The sequence below is a fragment of the Numenius arquata genome, chromosome 15 (genome assembly GCF_964106895.1).
Source record: "Numenius arquata chromosome 15, bNumArq3.hap1.1, whole genome shotgun sequence".
In the NCBI taxonomy this organism is placed as follows: Eukaryota; Metazoa; Chordata; class Aves; order Charadriiformes; family Scolopacidae; genus Numenius; species Numenius arquata.
This window is the reverse complement of record NC_133590.1, coordinates 8,646,314-8,660,248: the sequence shown is the minus strand read 5'-3', so window position 1 is coordinate 8,660,248 and position 13,935 is coordinate 8,646,314. Positions and strand designations below refer to the sequence as shown.

The 13,935-nt window shown below is 40.3% G+C and overlaps 1 protein-coding gene across 8 annotated transcripts in view; it reads left to right on the top strand.

Moving 5' to 3' along the window:
* Window positions 1–13,935, top strand: part of ABLIM1 (actin binding LIM protein 1) — a 104,887-nt gene that overhangs the window by 84,886 nt on the left and 6,066 nt on the right. For 2 of the 8 annotated variants that reach the window (XM_074158907.1, XM_074158906.1), the window contains 8 exons: window positions 2,743–2,847; window positions 5,229–5,276; window positions 7,561–7,707; window positions 9,900–9,991; window positions 10,126–10,231; window positions 12,409–12,470; window positions 12,784–12,844; window positions 13,817–13,824. In XM_074158907.1, coding sequence (XP_074015008.1) covers window positions 2,743–2,847; window positions 5,229–5,276; window positions 7,561–7,707; window positions 9,900–9,991; window positions 10,126–10,231; window positions 12,409–12,470; window positions 12,784–12,844; window positions 13,817–13,824 — 629 coding nt within the window. The remainder of the gene's footprint in view (window positions 1–2,742; window positions 2,848–5,228; window positions 5,277–7,560; window positions 7,708–9,899; window positions 9,992–10,125; window positions 10,232–12,408; window positions 12,471–12,783; window positions 12,845–13,816; window positions 13,825–13,935) is intronic. The other 6 variants (XM_074158904.1, XM_074158903.1, XM_074158908.1 and 3 more) reach the window with 5 other exon arrangements.

The window sequence follows — 13,935 nt, the reverse complement described above, 5'->3', positions numbered from 1 at the left end:
GCCCCATGGGGAGCACTCCAGAAGGCAGCAGGGACCTGCATTACACAGTGCTGTGTATAGACAAACAGCTATACTCCTGACTGCTAGGGCAACCTGCTCAGCAAATCCAGCTGTAGAAAATGGGAACTACCTGATGGAGCAAACAGAACGAAAGAAAAAAAGGCTCTGAATTTCACTTCTGAGGCTGCTGTGCTCAAGTGATTGATTTTTATATAAAATTTACTCTATTATCTCCTAACATCCCCCACCCACCTACACACACGCCTGTTCAGCTTCCTGCCAGGAGTGTGGGAACTGGATTTTCCTACAGCGTTGGTGGAGTGCTCTTGTTTCTGTGTGGAGTTAACACTAGTTATGGCATATCTGAGACAGTAAGAGAGACTTTACTGTGCAGGCACAAGCAAGGAACCCAAATTCAGAGCATGCAGAGCCCCTGCTTTTATGTAAAGCTGCAGGCGGGCCAGCCGTGAGGCCCTGGGAGGCAGGTACAGGCAGGCTGGCAGCTCTGCTTTCCTGTCTGCATATGAACATTCCACGGATGCTGCCACTGCTCTCATAAATTGTGGGTGATTTTACAGCAGCATCTGAAGCACTTAAGCCTCGTTATTAGAGTGGGCTCCTCAGGGATGAGCTAATGAGAATCTAAGTAGATGTACCATTCCCTCCTGCAGTGGTTGGAAGTAATGAGACTGCCATCCTTGAAAGCGTAAAGGAGAGTCATTTGTCAGTACTAGTAGCAGCCATTAGGAAGAGAGAGACTGCACAGGAACCCCGGGAAATACAAGCCAACAGAGACATCTGTAAAGCAACACGTGCAGGATGATACCATGCTAATTGTCTGCCTTGTACTGTATCCATTATACAACATCACCAGCTCTCTATAAACAAATTATCTGTGTACCAGATACAAGATTAGCCAGCGTACATTTATGATACTTAGTTGTGTCTAGTTGAGATAAAGAGGTGAGTATAAGAAGAGTTCCTTCCCTGTATTTGTAGCGCTAGTGATAGAGGCATTATAAATTGAACATGTCCAGATTTTGACTACCAATTCCCAACAGCTGAAATGTACTCGTGACTCCTCTGTTGTGACATGTGGTTGAAAGAACAACATGTTTGGGGGATATCATGCACATTAAGTCAATCAGGGCTGAAATCTGAAATATCCAAGTGGTAAATATAGAATTTTGCACATGCATTCTTCCGGACAAATTTTGTACAGACCTCTGAACTGTGCATGTAATTTTTAAAACATGTTTGTGCAGATGGATTAGCTTATACGCTGGCAGAGGCCTCTGTGACACCTCTCTCTCAGTGAGGTTTGTAAAGAGAATTTTTTTTCTCCCTTCTGGTGCCTTTTAGATTGGCAGTTGACCATTCAAGTAAAAGAGGAACTTCTGTGGAAAGTGTAAAGAAAACTTCCTTTTTCCTCCCCTCCCCCAGTATATAAATAAGAAATGTGCTGAATTCCAAGGGTTTGGATCTTCTAATGGGACACAGGAAACATGTAGCCGAAAAAAGGCCTGCACTTTGCAGTTTCTTTTTTGCTGTGTTTTATAGCCCTCCTGTACTTGTGTGTCCCCCACCTTTTTTTTCTTGCTTTGTTAATCAGCTTTTCTAGGTCTTTTTAAGGGCTTGTGCATACCTGAAAAATGTTAGGGGTTTGATGTTCCCCTGCTTTTCACCGTTGTAATCACCCACACCCATGTAAAATAAGTGCCCTTGTGGACAGTTTTTGCTTCTGTGAGTTTGCACTAGTGTGAAGAATGGCAGCAACATTCTTCTACGGTGCGCACACGGTCACGTTTGGATATCTGGCTGTTAAGTCGTGATGCTTGGGGATCAAGCAGCACGGTTCTGCAGCAGCCCTCTTGACCTGATGCACACGGGAACTTTCAGGGCCGTTGGGTTGTTTGATGGATTGTTAGGAGGCAAAGAAATAGTCCTGGTAAGAGTAATCCTACAAAAGGAACAAACCCTGTGCACAAAATGGAATTTAAGTTTTTAGACATTAGATTCAGATTTGGTAAATGAGCAGTGGTGAAGTATTGTCACCAGAGTCAAATTTGTCATTGACAGAGATTTGGGGTGGAACCAATGATATGGGCGCAGCCAGCAGATGGGCTGCATTGCTTTACAAATTATTTTGCTGTATCAAAAATTTCCTACCAGAGAGCTAAACCAGTGAAAGAGTGTGCATAGAACAGCTATGGCTTTTGATACGGGCCAAGTGACCTAACAGCTATTTTCCATCTCTAGCTTCTCTATGCTTTTGGTTTAGGGAACTGTAGAACTGCATCTGCTTCTGTCTGCTTGAGAGTTGGTTTCATTTGGGGTTTGCATATCGACTACTATGCTCTGTGCCTGCGACTTTTAACTCCAAATATCAATCTCCGTACTAAATCATTGCCGAGTAACCTTCCATTCTTCTTTTCCACGCTGCCCAGCTAATCACCAGCTGTGAGCACACAGCTCCTGCCTGCATGCCATCAGAATGAGTCTGAGCTGCTCAAACATCAACTCCAGCCTGAACATGAATTTTTGTCTCTGCAGGAATATCAGGAAAAAAAAATAAATATCAGGGCAACCAGTTCTTGTTATTGTTCGTATTTATATTTTTGGTTCAACTTCTTTTCTCCCTGGAGGTTTTGATTCCACCAATTTTGTTTGGGTTTGATTGGGCTTGCTTTTTTTTATTGCTCTCCCTCTTCTCATTTTGTTTTCTCCATTCTTTCATTGGAGGCAATGAGCCGTCCAGCGGTCGGAACTCCCCTGTCCCCTATCGGCCCGACAGCCGGCCTCTCACTCCAACTTACGCTCAGGCCCCTAAACATTTCCATGTTCCAGGTAGGAGCTGGCACTGTATGTGTCTCGGTGTCCTGTCACAGTGTAGAATGTAGCCTTTGTAACTTTTGTCTTGTCTCCATCCTTTCACGCTGTTTACCATGGGGTGCACCCGCAGGGTTTGGAACTGCTCCTGGGCTTCCCGAGAGGAGCAGTGTGTAAAGAAATGGGGGGTTAATTGTGATTTTTACCTATTCTGTTGGTCAGGTGTTTCACTGTTAGAATTCAGGGTCTGTCGATGGCCTGTGAGCTGGATATGAGCTACCTAGGGCTTGATTTTTCTCTCAGTTGCACCAGCAGAGCGTTAACTCCCCTGACTTTAGAGGAGTTGGTTTTCATTCACAGCGACACACAGAAAAGAGTTGAAGAGTGAGCTATTAGGCATGTTGTTCATTCAGATTGTTGTAACTTGTTTCAGTCTTGAACCAAGCAGTTCTAGTTTAGTGTTTCTTTTTTTTTAAAGCAGATCAGGATGTTTCTTTACTTGTGTTGTGTGATGGCTTGGTGTCCTCAGAGAGACCTGCAGATCCACAAGGAGCAACCTGGTCTAGTGGGAGGTGTCCCTGCCCACGTCAGGGGGTTGGAACTGGATGTTCTTTAAGGTCCCTTCCAACTCTAACTATTCTATGATTCTATGATATGTATGCCTCAGGCTGTCCTCTCCATAAAGGGCAGTCTCTGTTTTGAAGTGAGCTGCACAGTTCTTCCAGCCTCGGAGAAGCTCGTCTGCCTTGGATTTTGATGAGTTGAGGGTGCTGTGTCCCTAGTGGTGTTGATTTGCACCTTCTGACTGCATCAGTGCAAGCTGAAAACCTCATTATATGCAGTTACTCTTCAGATTCCCTGCAGTCTAGTATCCCTTTGCACTGCCAGAGGTTACTGCTCTTCCCTCTTTCCTCAGATCTGGCAGATAAACTTCTTTTTCAGTCAGTGTGACCTGGCTTGGCTGAGGTGGGCTGTTTTAACTGCTTAAGCTAACCTGGCACACTTTGACTTGCGTAAGCTAAAGCGCACTTGCATGAATAGCCGTGAGTAACACTCTCCAGCGTGGTGGGAGAGCTGCCCTCTTCAGCCAGCCCCGTGCAGCCCCAGACGGAGCTGTGTTCCTCTCCTCCCTACAGCTTTCTGGTATAGATGTGCGCAAAAGCTCTGCATGACTACCCTCGTAATTTTTATGCCTATTTGCTGGTCAAGTAGCCATAACGGATCACTAACAAGAATGAAATACCTCCGTGTCTTTGTATGCAACCAGTTTGCCTGTTTAGTCAAGGATGTAGGGTTCTCAGAGTAAGATTTGCCTCTGTTTCCACAGATTTCTAGGGTTGCCTTTCCTTAATGCCAAAGCCCAAGTTGGCAGCTGCAGCACTTTAATTGGCTCTGCGATACGCAGTGTGTTTCTAAAATGCTTTTTCGTCCTTCATTCTAGTGGGACTGAAAACTTTTTTCAGGCAGTATGAAGTAGCAGAATAGGTTTCTGACATTAATTTTCTAGCTCCCAATATCTCCTTTTGGTCTTCTAATTAGATTTTGACAGATTTTACACAGTAGCACTGATTTTGAATTGACTTTGGTATTTGTAGCTGTGCTCAATACCTGAAGTGGTGGCTTGGGTGGGAAGGTAGTTTAGATCCTGTCTTAGATCATTAGTTGTAAAAATTTTATATATTATGGGCATGCTGTAGATTTACTTGCATTAGAGTTCCAGGAAGTGTTTTATTCAGATTTACATTGATAACGTGCAATGTGGAGGGCCTTACATTAAAAAAAAATGCAATAAATAAAATCTATCCTTGTGGTTTGAGAATTCATAGTACATCAGTTAACACTGTATAAAGCATCCCTTTGACTCTGAAGTGTAGCTGTTGTTGACTGTTCAAAACAGTGTATTAGACAGCTATTTTGTTCTCTGGATTTTGAAGTGTAGGCTCACTGCATTCTCCTCTACTAGACCCAGACAGTGAGTTGGAAAGAAAATTGAGCTGTTGTGACTGAAGCACAATTTTCCGCAAAAGTTATTTGGGGTGGTTTTCCCCAAATGGCTTGTGTCTTCACCATTGAAATGTCTTGCTTGTTTGCATTTCTTCTCTAACTCTTATCCCACTGATAAATCTTCTAAATGTTTAAAATGTTCATGACTTGGATGCATCCACATGTTACAGAGCCGTCTCCAAAGGACTTCATACCACATGTCTTTGACTTTTCACTTGCTCTTGTTTTCTTTTCTTTAAATTATCTGATTTTATATAATACTAGAAATAGCTTTTTGGCTTTTTCTTGTGCCACATGTTTGATTTAGTCCGTCTATTGTTTTAGTGTTGGAGTTATCTTTATCTACAGCTGAAGTAGTTTTCATACTCACATTTTTCTGTTTCTCAATTTCACAGATCAAGGTGTCAACATTTACAGAAAGCCACCAATCTACAAACAACATGGTAAATTATCTTTCCCTTTTTTTATTTCAAAACTGGAGTGTCAACTGAATTAAAAGGCATGCAGGCTAGTGAAAAGCATTCCGTGTTTACTGTGTAAGCGTTAAAAATTAGTAGTCCAAGCTTGAAGCAGCTGTTACTGCATGTCCTGCTGAGTGATTATTTTTAAAGCATGTTGTTTCATTTGGATCATATGGTTTAAATCTTGGCCACATTGATATTAATGGCAAAATTGCCATTAACTGGGATTTTTCTGTCTCTTTAGCATTATGATGCCTTTCTGTTTTTCACTTCTTAAAGGTGATATTTTCAGAATACAGGTACTGGTCATGTTAAAATGGATTAACAACATAACAACAGACTGCTCTCTGACAGGCACTTCATGGAATATCCTTGTTTTAAACAAAGTACAATAATTTATTTCAACAGCTAAGATGGAGGTGTTATTATCAGACTGGAATTCCAAATGTACCTGTGGATTTAAATAAGAATCTTTAATTCTCAAAGATAATACAGGTGACTTATCACTGACAGAGCTAATCTGATTCTCATGCCCTGTGATACAGCTCAGGCAGTAAGGCTGTCCTTTGCTTTTCCAGGTGTTTGGATTCCGAGTGGGACAGCAATGTTAGTGCTCTAATCTTTTCAGCGTAGATGTTGTTATAGCAATTCTGAAATAGCAGCGATGGCAGAAGCCCATTGCATTGCCAGTCTTTAGGTCTGCAGAGCAAGATCCCGGTTATAATGGACGGCATTCACTCTTCCCTTCTGCTGTGAATAGAGAAGTTTGAATAGGAGATGATTTTTACGTGATGTGGTGAAAGATGGAGGACTCCACTTTTTAAAGACTTCGAGTTTGCATCCCTTTGCAGACGCTTTAGCCAATGACATGTATTTAGGGTTAAGTAGCAAATTATTGGTACTTTACAGGGTTTAGATGAACAGTTGGCTGGGAGCCATTGGGCTGAGATGATTAGGAAAGCCCGGGAAGTCCATTCTGTAGTCGGGAGCGACCGTTGCAAATAACACTGCTGTGGTTTTACATCAAGGTTTTTTCCTCTTTCTTTTTTAAGTTTCAAACTGTATGCTCATTTTAGAAAAAATCTTAACATTATTTTTGTTTATTTTTATGGTTTTAATGTATCTCCTCACCTCCCATTAACATGTGAATGTTTAACCACTGACATCACCAATTCTAATATGTAAGTACTGTTTGAAGTCATGCTTTTGTAAACTCTGACCAGCTTCCTCCATACCTGCAGTTATGCTTAGAGTTTCCCAATCATAAAGTGTTTAGAATCCCCAATTATATCTAATACTGATGTTCCTAAACTACCCTGAACGTGTTGGATGAGCAACACAATGCTTCACTTCATTAACAGATGTCTTCCTGTTTAAAAAAAAGAGAAAAGGAAAAAAAAGTCCAGAATCCTTGGCTCTGATACGATAGCTTCTTATAAAAGAAGGTGACTTGAGTGAACATTTTGCAGATAAGAGGTGGTTACGGCTGGTTTTATTGTAAACTGAATCCTATTGGATTAATTTTTTTTTTTTGATGTCAAGAAGTGAAAGCCATAATGCACATCCTCACATGCTTTTAAGAGACTTTGGCTTAGACTGAAATCTTAAGTGGATGCTCCATTGCTGAGATATTTTATTGGTGAGGTTCATTTTGCTGCAAGTGCCTCACCCTGCCAAGTTGATCTGAATGGAGTTTAGTATTTATTAATAAATTTACATCTGCTTTTACTACTACTGCATGCTAATAAGCAAGGGCATGGAGCAGAAAAAAATCTACTGGTTAAATACACATTTGTTTCAGATTTATTTTTGTTTTGCAGCTTTTCACAGAAACATAGGAAATAATTAGCATCAGCAGAGTTAACTGTTTATTTTCTTGTCCCAGAGGGAAGATAGATCAGTACATAAATCTGATTTAATCTTCGTTAATAATCAACTCTCCATAGGAGATATTGGCAAATACTGTTAGATTGAATTTTCTTACTCTTGCCTAATCATTCTAATACTCTGCAACCCTAGTAAAATCCAAAGCTGATTTGGGGTTATTTTGGGGGTGGGAACGAGGAACAAGAGAAAGGTTTGATTCTGGTCTATCGGCAAGAGAAAGACATTACTTTGCTTCAGATTGCAATTAAAAAAGCAAATCATGAAAGTGTTTGCTTTGGAAAATTAGTTTCTTGTAAAGCATAAAATTTTTGCCAAAATAAAGAAGACCTTTATATTGATACAGATTATTACATAGCTAAGTTCCCTGATTGCCATCTAGATGCAGCTGCTTTGGCAGCACAGAGCAAGTCCTCCGAGGATATCATCAAGTCCTCCAAGTTCCCAGCAGCTCATGCACCAGCACCCAACGAGGTACCAAAGATTGAGACGGACCACTGGCCAGGTCCTCCCTCCCTTGCGGCCATAGGTATGCAAAAAAAAATAATGATACAAGAGATGCGGCTTAAAAGGTACTGGTAACCAAAGTAGATAAATACTGGAGCTGTAAAATGGGTAGTGAAGATTGTGTCCACTCAAGGTGTTCACCTCAAATTGCAGTTCTTCTGGCAAGACCTCCAAGTGTCTCTGAATTTAAAACTATTGAATAGTGCTGAGTAGAAGAGGTTTTGTTAAAGGACTTTGGAATTGATCACACATATTAACGCATAGACAAATTATGTGAGCTCCTGTGCAGTAGCTTAAAAAATGCGGTGCGTCACACAAGCCTGACTTCTTTCAGTTATTGTCTATTTAATCTTCTAGTCCTAAACTAATAGCAAATATTCCACAGCAAATATGATTGCTTCCAACCAACTGGCTATTTTCATGGTGAGAAGCAATGACTGAAGTGGAACAGTTAACGGACTAAAAATGTCCTGATTTTCAAAATTACTGTTTCTACAGACTACGTATTTTTCTCTGTATTGTTGCACTACAGGTATCTCATTTTCTTTTCTTTAAATCATGTACATGATCATTTATAATTTTTTTTTGTTTGTATTTTTTTTCTCTGATATTTTTTATTGCCCCTCTCACCGCCCCCCCCCAGCATAAAATAAGCTATCTACCCTGGTTCAATTATGAAGTCGTGTCTGAAACGCTGAAGGTGTTACCTGTTTCAGGTTTCTGTGAAGGAGTGGCTGGTTTTCAGCGCAGTGGGATTTTCATAGTAGTGCTGGGAGAGGAGACCCAGGGTTGGAGAGCTCAATGGCCAATTGAAGGGGCTGCCTATGTGACGGCAATTTTTTGATAATGTGCTTTATATCAGGTTGTAGCCTCACAAACATTACAGTCACAGTGATAACATTGTCATACTTGACGCTCTCCTGACAATGCTTGTGGTAACTACAGCACTATTATGCCGTATGTCTGAGCTGCAGCCTTTGTTGGAAATTTTGGCTCTCAGCTCAGTCTCTGGGCAGTGGATGACAACTTTTAATAGTTTCCAGTAAAACTGCTTTGTATATTGGCTATCAGGTGATTTTGTTACACCTTAGAAACTTAATAGGACTGTTTGGAAACTATAAAGATAAAAACGTGCTCATGAATCTATTTTATTCAGAAATAAAAAGGCATCATACAAAGTTAATCACTGAAAAACCCACAAGTCCCAGGTTTTTCGGCTTGCTGTTTGATTTTCTGAGTGTCATGCGGAGCAAGAATGAGCTCAGCTGTCAAAAAAAATGAGTATTACTGCTATTGTACTGAAAGGGCTTTCAAAAACCTGAGTCACCAAACAAAAGAATACATAATTTAAATTCAAACAAATAATTTCTCGGTAACTTTTTGTCTCTCCCCCTATTAGCATCAATTTAACACTGCTGTACAAAACATTTAATTGGTACAAACCTTCTGAGACTTCAGTTGCAAAATTTACTCCTTATTTAAATAAACCACTGAGTTTGTCTAGCATAAGATTGGTGAAAAACTTTATCAGGATATAGCCTGTGCAGAAAAAAATACAACTGCTGTCTAAATACTTGCAGCAATATCATATTCTATATATTCATGGAGGTGTCCTGACATCCAAATTGGACCATTTCTTAAGACTGTTCAAGAAAATAAAGATTATTCAATAAAAAGAAAGAAACTAATGTAGAACACAAATTAGTTTGCTTAATTTTAGACTAAAAATAATGTCTTGTTTATTCCAAATATGAGTGTCCATTTAGGAGATTAATGTAGTTTAATTTTGCATTTGAAGTGTTAGTTCAGATTCACTTTTCTAAGTCTAGATAAAAGTATAAATCAGATTTTCTATTTTCAACCGTGGGTACAGTTACTGTTGCCATTAAATCCCATGTTTCCAGAACTAGCAATCTGAGCTCCTTTTTTCCATTACATTCGTTCATGGATTTTACATCCAGGACTGTTGGTTGGAAACCCATGTGCACTATAACTTCTTGTTAATTTTATAAGAAGCCCAATAGCCATAGGGCAGGCTATCTGAGTGAGTTTTATGAAGGGTGATTTTTGAAAAAGTCTTTTGAATCTGCAAGAGAATACTGCTTTGTTTATTCAGTAAATTAAGCTGACCAGTACTTTCTAGCATTGAAATCCTCAGGCTGCAGTTGAACTGATACACAAAGCTCTCTCTGTACTGTGGTTTTATGGGAGCAGGAGCTGACATGAGACGCAGATCAAGTGGAAGAGAGGAAGATGATGAGGAGCTACAGAGACGCCGGCAACTGCAAGAGGAGCAGCTCATGAAGGTGGTTATAAGCTTGTCTTCATGCTGTTTCTGAACACCATCCCAAAAGTGCCCCTTTGTTTTCTGTAAGCAATTTCTACTAATGCCTCAATCAGCTTTATTTAATTGACTTTTTTTTTTAATTGCCATTTATAGCTCAACTCTGGTCTGGGACAATTGATATTGAAAGAAGAGATGGAAAAGGAGAGCCGCGATAGGTCAACCCTTTCAGCCAGTCGTTACGATTCTCCAGGTAATTCATGTAGGCAATAAAGCTAATGATGAACAGTGAATAATGAACATCACGTGTACACATATCAAGTAGTCTCCCAGAAGACAGACCACTGGGAAGATGGCTTGATATGTGTTATATGTGATGTTCTCCCCTGAAAGAGTGGCCTTATTCATTAGCTGGTTTTGGTGAGAGGAAGAGTATCATAGTTGTTTTTTAATTAGAAGAAATATGAGGGTGAGGATTTTCAGGCAATCTAGAGGAGAAAGATTTTCCAATATAGATAAGGAGTGAGGTAAAATACTCAGTGTCTATTACACCATGCATATGCTAATTGGCTGGGTTATTAAATTACAACAACACATTTTGTTTAAGCTGGTTGTTCCTATCGCTGTTTTGTCTCTCCTCCCAGCGGGGCTGCGTATTCCAAACACAGCCTGGGCTGGCGTTTTGATTGGGTTCCAGAGCAAAAGCACAAAAGTCAACTTTGGTTAATTGGTGGCTTAGATTCTTGGCCTCATTGCACTTTTTTATACATTTCTGTGGCCTTCTCAGATCTCCGGAGAAGAGTTTGGGGGTTTTATTTCACTCTCTTCATCCACTGGTCATTGTAGCACAGCAGCTGTACTTCAAGCCAAGAAGGGACAAGATGAGTCTCTTTGGAGTCATCCACTGGAGTAGTTGCCAAGCAAACTAAGATTTCCTCATGTTTCCTGTTGTGTAAGTGCGCTGTCTTGATTTATGGACTTGGAGAAAATGTCTATGGCTCTCCCTGTAATGTTTGCAGGGCCAGAGTCTACCTGCTTAACTCAAAGCTTACGAGCGCAAGTTGGAGGACTCTTTTATTGGAGATGCGTCCATCCCTCTTTGCAGTGGTAATCAGTGCAGTCATTGCCTTTTTTGGAATCACTGGTTCCCTTCCCAAAGCTGCTTGTTGCTGGCAACAAAGGTGCCTCAAGTTTACATTTCCTGCCCTTCTGTGACAAAAATAAAATTAAAAAAACACAAAAAACCCCCAAACAACCAAAAATTGCATTCTTATATGGAAGATCTTGTCTGACGGGGCTGTATTAACTGTAGAGGTGCTATTGATCATTATGCTGACACTCTTTCTACATATCCTTCTTCTTATCTGTATTCGAAAACACACCCTTGACACTTCCACATTGTCTTTATCTTGCTCATGCAATTTCTGAGGTCGGTGCAAATGCTAAGTTGAATGCCCCCAGATACCTTAATTCACTTTCATTTCAGAGGAAAGCAGGAGTCACAGAGGTCTGTTGAATCATGTCATGTTCTCAGAAGTGTCACATCATGTACAGGATAACTATAATTTCAGATCAGGATGCAAAATTCTCAAACTCGGTTGAATTCGCTCAGCACTGACCATTCTGATCATTCTCCTGGTGAAGTTAGTACCAAAGCATCTGTCAATTACAATGTTACAGGACCAAAACTAATAGCCTTTTCTCCTTTGTAGCAAAAAAAATGGTAAGCTGAAGCATGTGTATACAGAGAGAATAGAGTATGTTAGTCCTATGTATCTTGTTTGTGCAGCAGCAGAAGCTGGGATTGTAAGTGCAATAATAGTTGCAGTAGGAAGGATAGAAGGAAATTCATGAAAGGTTCAGAGGGTATGACGATATTTGGTTGGACTCGATGATCCCAAGGGTCTTTTCTAACCTAGATGATTCTATGATTCTATGATATGTAAACCATGTGTGCCTCTCAGGAGAGTAGAATTGACTGGACCTGCGTGGGAGACTTAACAGGGAACCCATTCAGCTGAACACTGCTGATCTTGGATTCTCCTTGTCTTTTATCTTGGTCCCAACATACGGGGCACAGCAATACTTTATCTAGCCAAGGACTAAAAAGTTATTTTGCTCTGCTGTCTGATCCTTGAGCATTACTTTCAACTCAGTAGAAACCACCTTGATTTTGAGCCTGGCAAAATCAGTGTCCCTTCTTGATGCCCTGCCACCATGCCATGATAAAGCTGCATGTAACTTAGAGAGTGTGTGGAAGGTTGTGATGAGTCTGGGGCTGAGATGCTAGTTTCTTAAAGTCAACCTGTCTCAGTTGGTTATGTATGTGCTTAGCTCTTTCAAATCTGTTTTTTGTGCTAGTTGCTTCCTCAAATGTTCTTGGGTTTGAGATTCCATGGGATTTTCCAGTAAAAGATTTTTCCCTTCCTCATTCAACAGCACATGCTTCAGCCTCCAAAACCTCTTCTCTCCCTGGCTATGGAAAAAATGGACTTCACAGGGTAAGGAGATGGCAATTCTTGAGAAGCAAAAGGTGGTTTTAATTACCCATGGTATTTATTTCCGTATTAACTGTATTGGATTTTCAGTTTGATCAAGGTTTCTTATAAGACCATCTGAAGTCAGGCAAAACCTAATTTCCCTCCCACAAACTACATTGTTAAAAAGGCAAGAAAGCAATGCAAGAAACATTGTGAAAATTGAGGGGGGGACAGGTGGGAAGACTTAAAGCAATTTATTACTCCCTATAAACCAACCTGCTTGTGAAGTCATGAACTGTGAATTTATGTGTGTTCCCCTCTTTTCCTGTTACAGCCGGTGTCTACAGATTTTGGTCAGTACAACAGTTACGGAGATGTGAGTGGTGGTGTTAGAGGTAAGGCTGAGGAGCCTTTTTACATGCCACTTCATTACTGAACATGTTATGATGTTTGATCATTTCTGCTATTTTATTTTAAGGTTGTGGATTTGGTTACTTAGTATTTGCTCAGTAGTTTTTAACTTTCTCTGGTAAGCTGAACAATTAACTCAAATACCTATTAAAAAGTCTGGGTTTATTTTGCTAAACCTGCTATGTGGACCTGATCCTTGTTTATGCTGAGGGACTGCTTTAGCATTGGTGCAAATGGAAAGCAGGTAACGTGTATATTATCAGGAACATGTTCCGAGTTCTGTTACAATGTTTTCTCTCTCTGAAAATTACCATCCACTGCACAGTCCGAAAGAATATGCCAGAGTGAAGAAAGGAGGATAATGCCTTCTAATCCCTGTTGCTGCCCATGTATGTCATTATGAATTTGAGCTAGATGTGATATCAGTCATTGCATAATAAAAATTGACAATATTTATGAAAGTTATGAAACTTTGAGAGTTAATGTCTTGAAATGGCTTGAACTGAGAGAGTCTAGGTACCTCCAAAGTGAGATTGACCCCGACTATCTCAGATACCCTATGATCAGGCATCTTCTGTTGGTGCTTATGTCTCTTATAGATTGTGGAGGAAGCTACACAGCCACCTGATGGCAGAGGTTAGATGAGGTGAATCCTGCTCTACATATTTGAATTTTAGTTGGATATTTATTCACTTAAGATTGTGGCTTTGTGTCTCTTAATATTTCTGAAGCGACCTGAGTCAGAATTCTGCTCAAAATTAAAATGGCTGCAGTGTTTGGAGTGTTTGACTTCACAAACTAAGTCCAAAAGTAGGAAGGTTGCTGGCTTTAGACAATCGGGTGGGATTTTGAAAAGATTGGGTAGACCAGAAGACACAAGGATTATCTGTTAGACTGTGACTGATTCCTATTCTTCCACACTCTGAAGCTGATGAGATTTGTCTTTTGCTTTTCAGATTTCCAGGTAGAGTACAGGTTTTCATCAATCAACTGACAACAGAACCAAAAGCATCTACTTTCTTGTTGAAGTTTGAATTTCTGCTACAGGGAAGGGTTTCTTAAGACAATAGCTTTG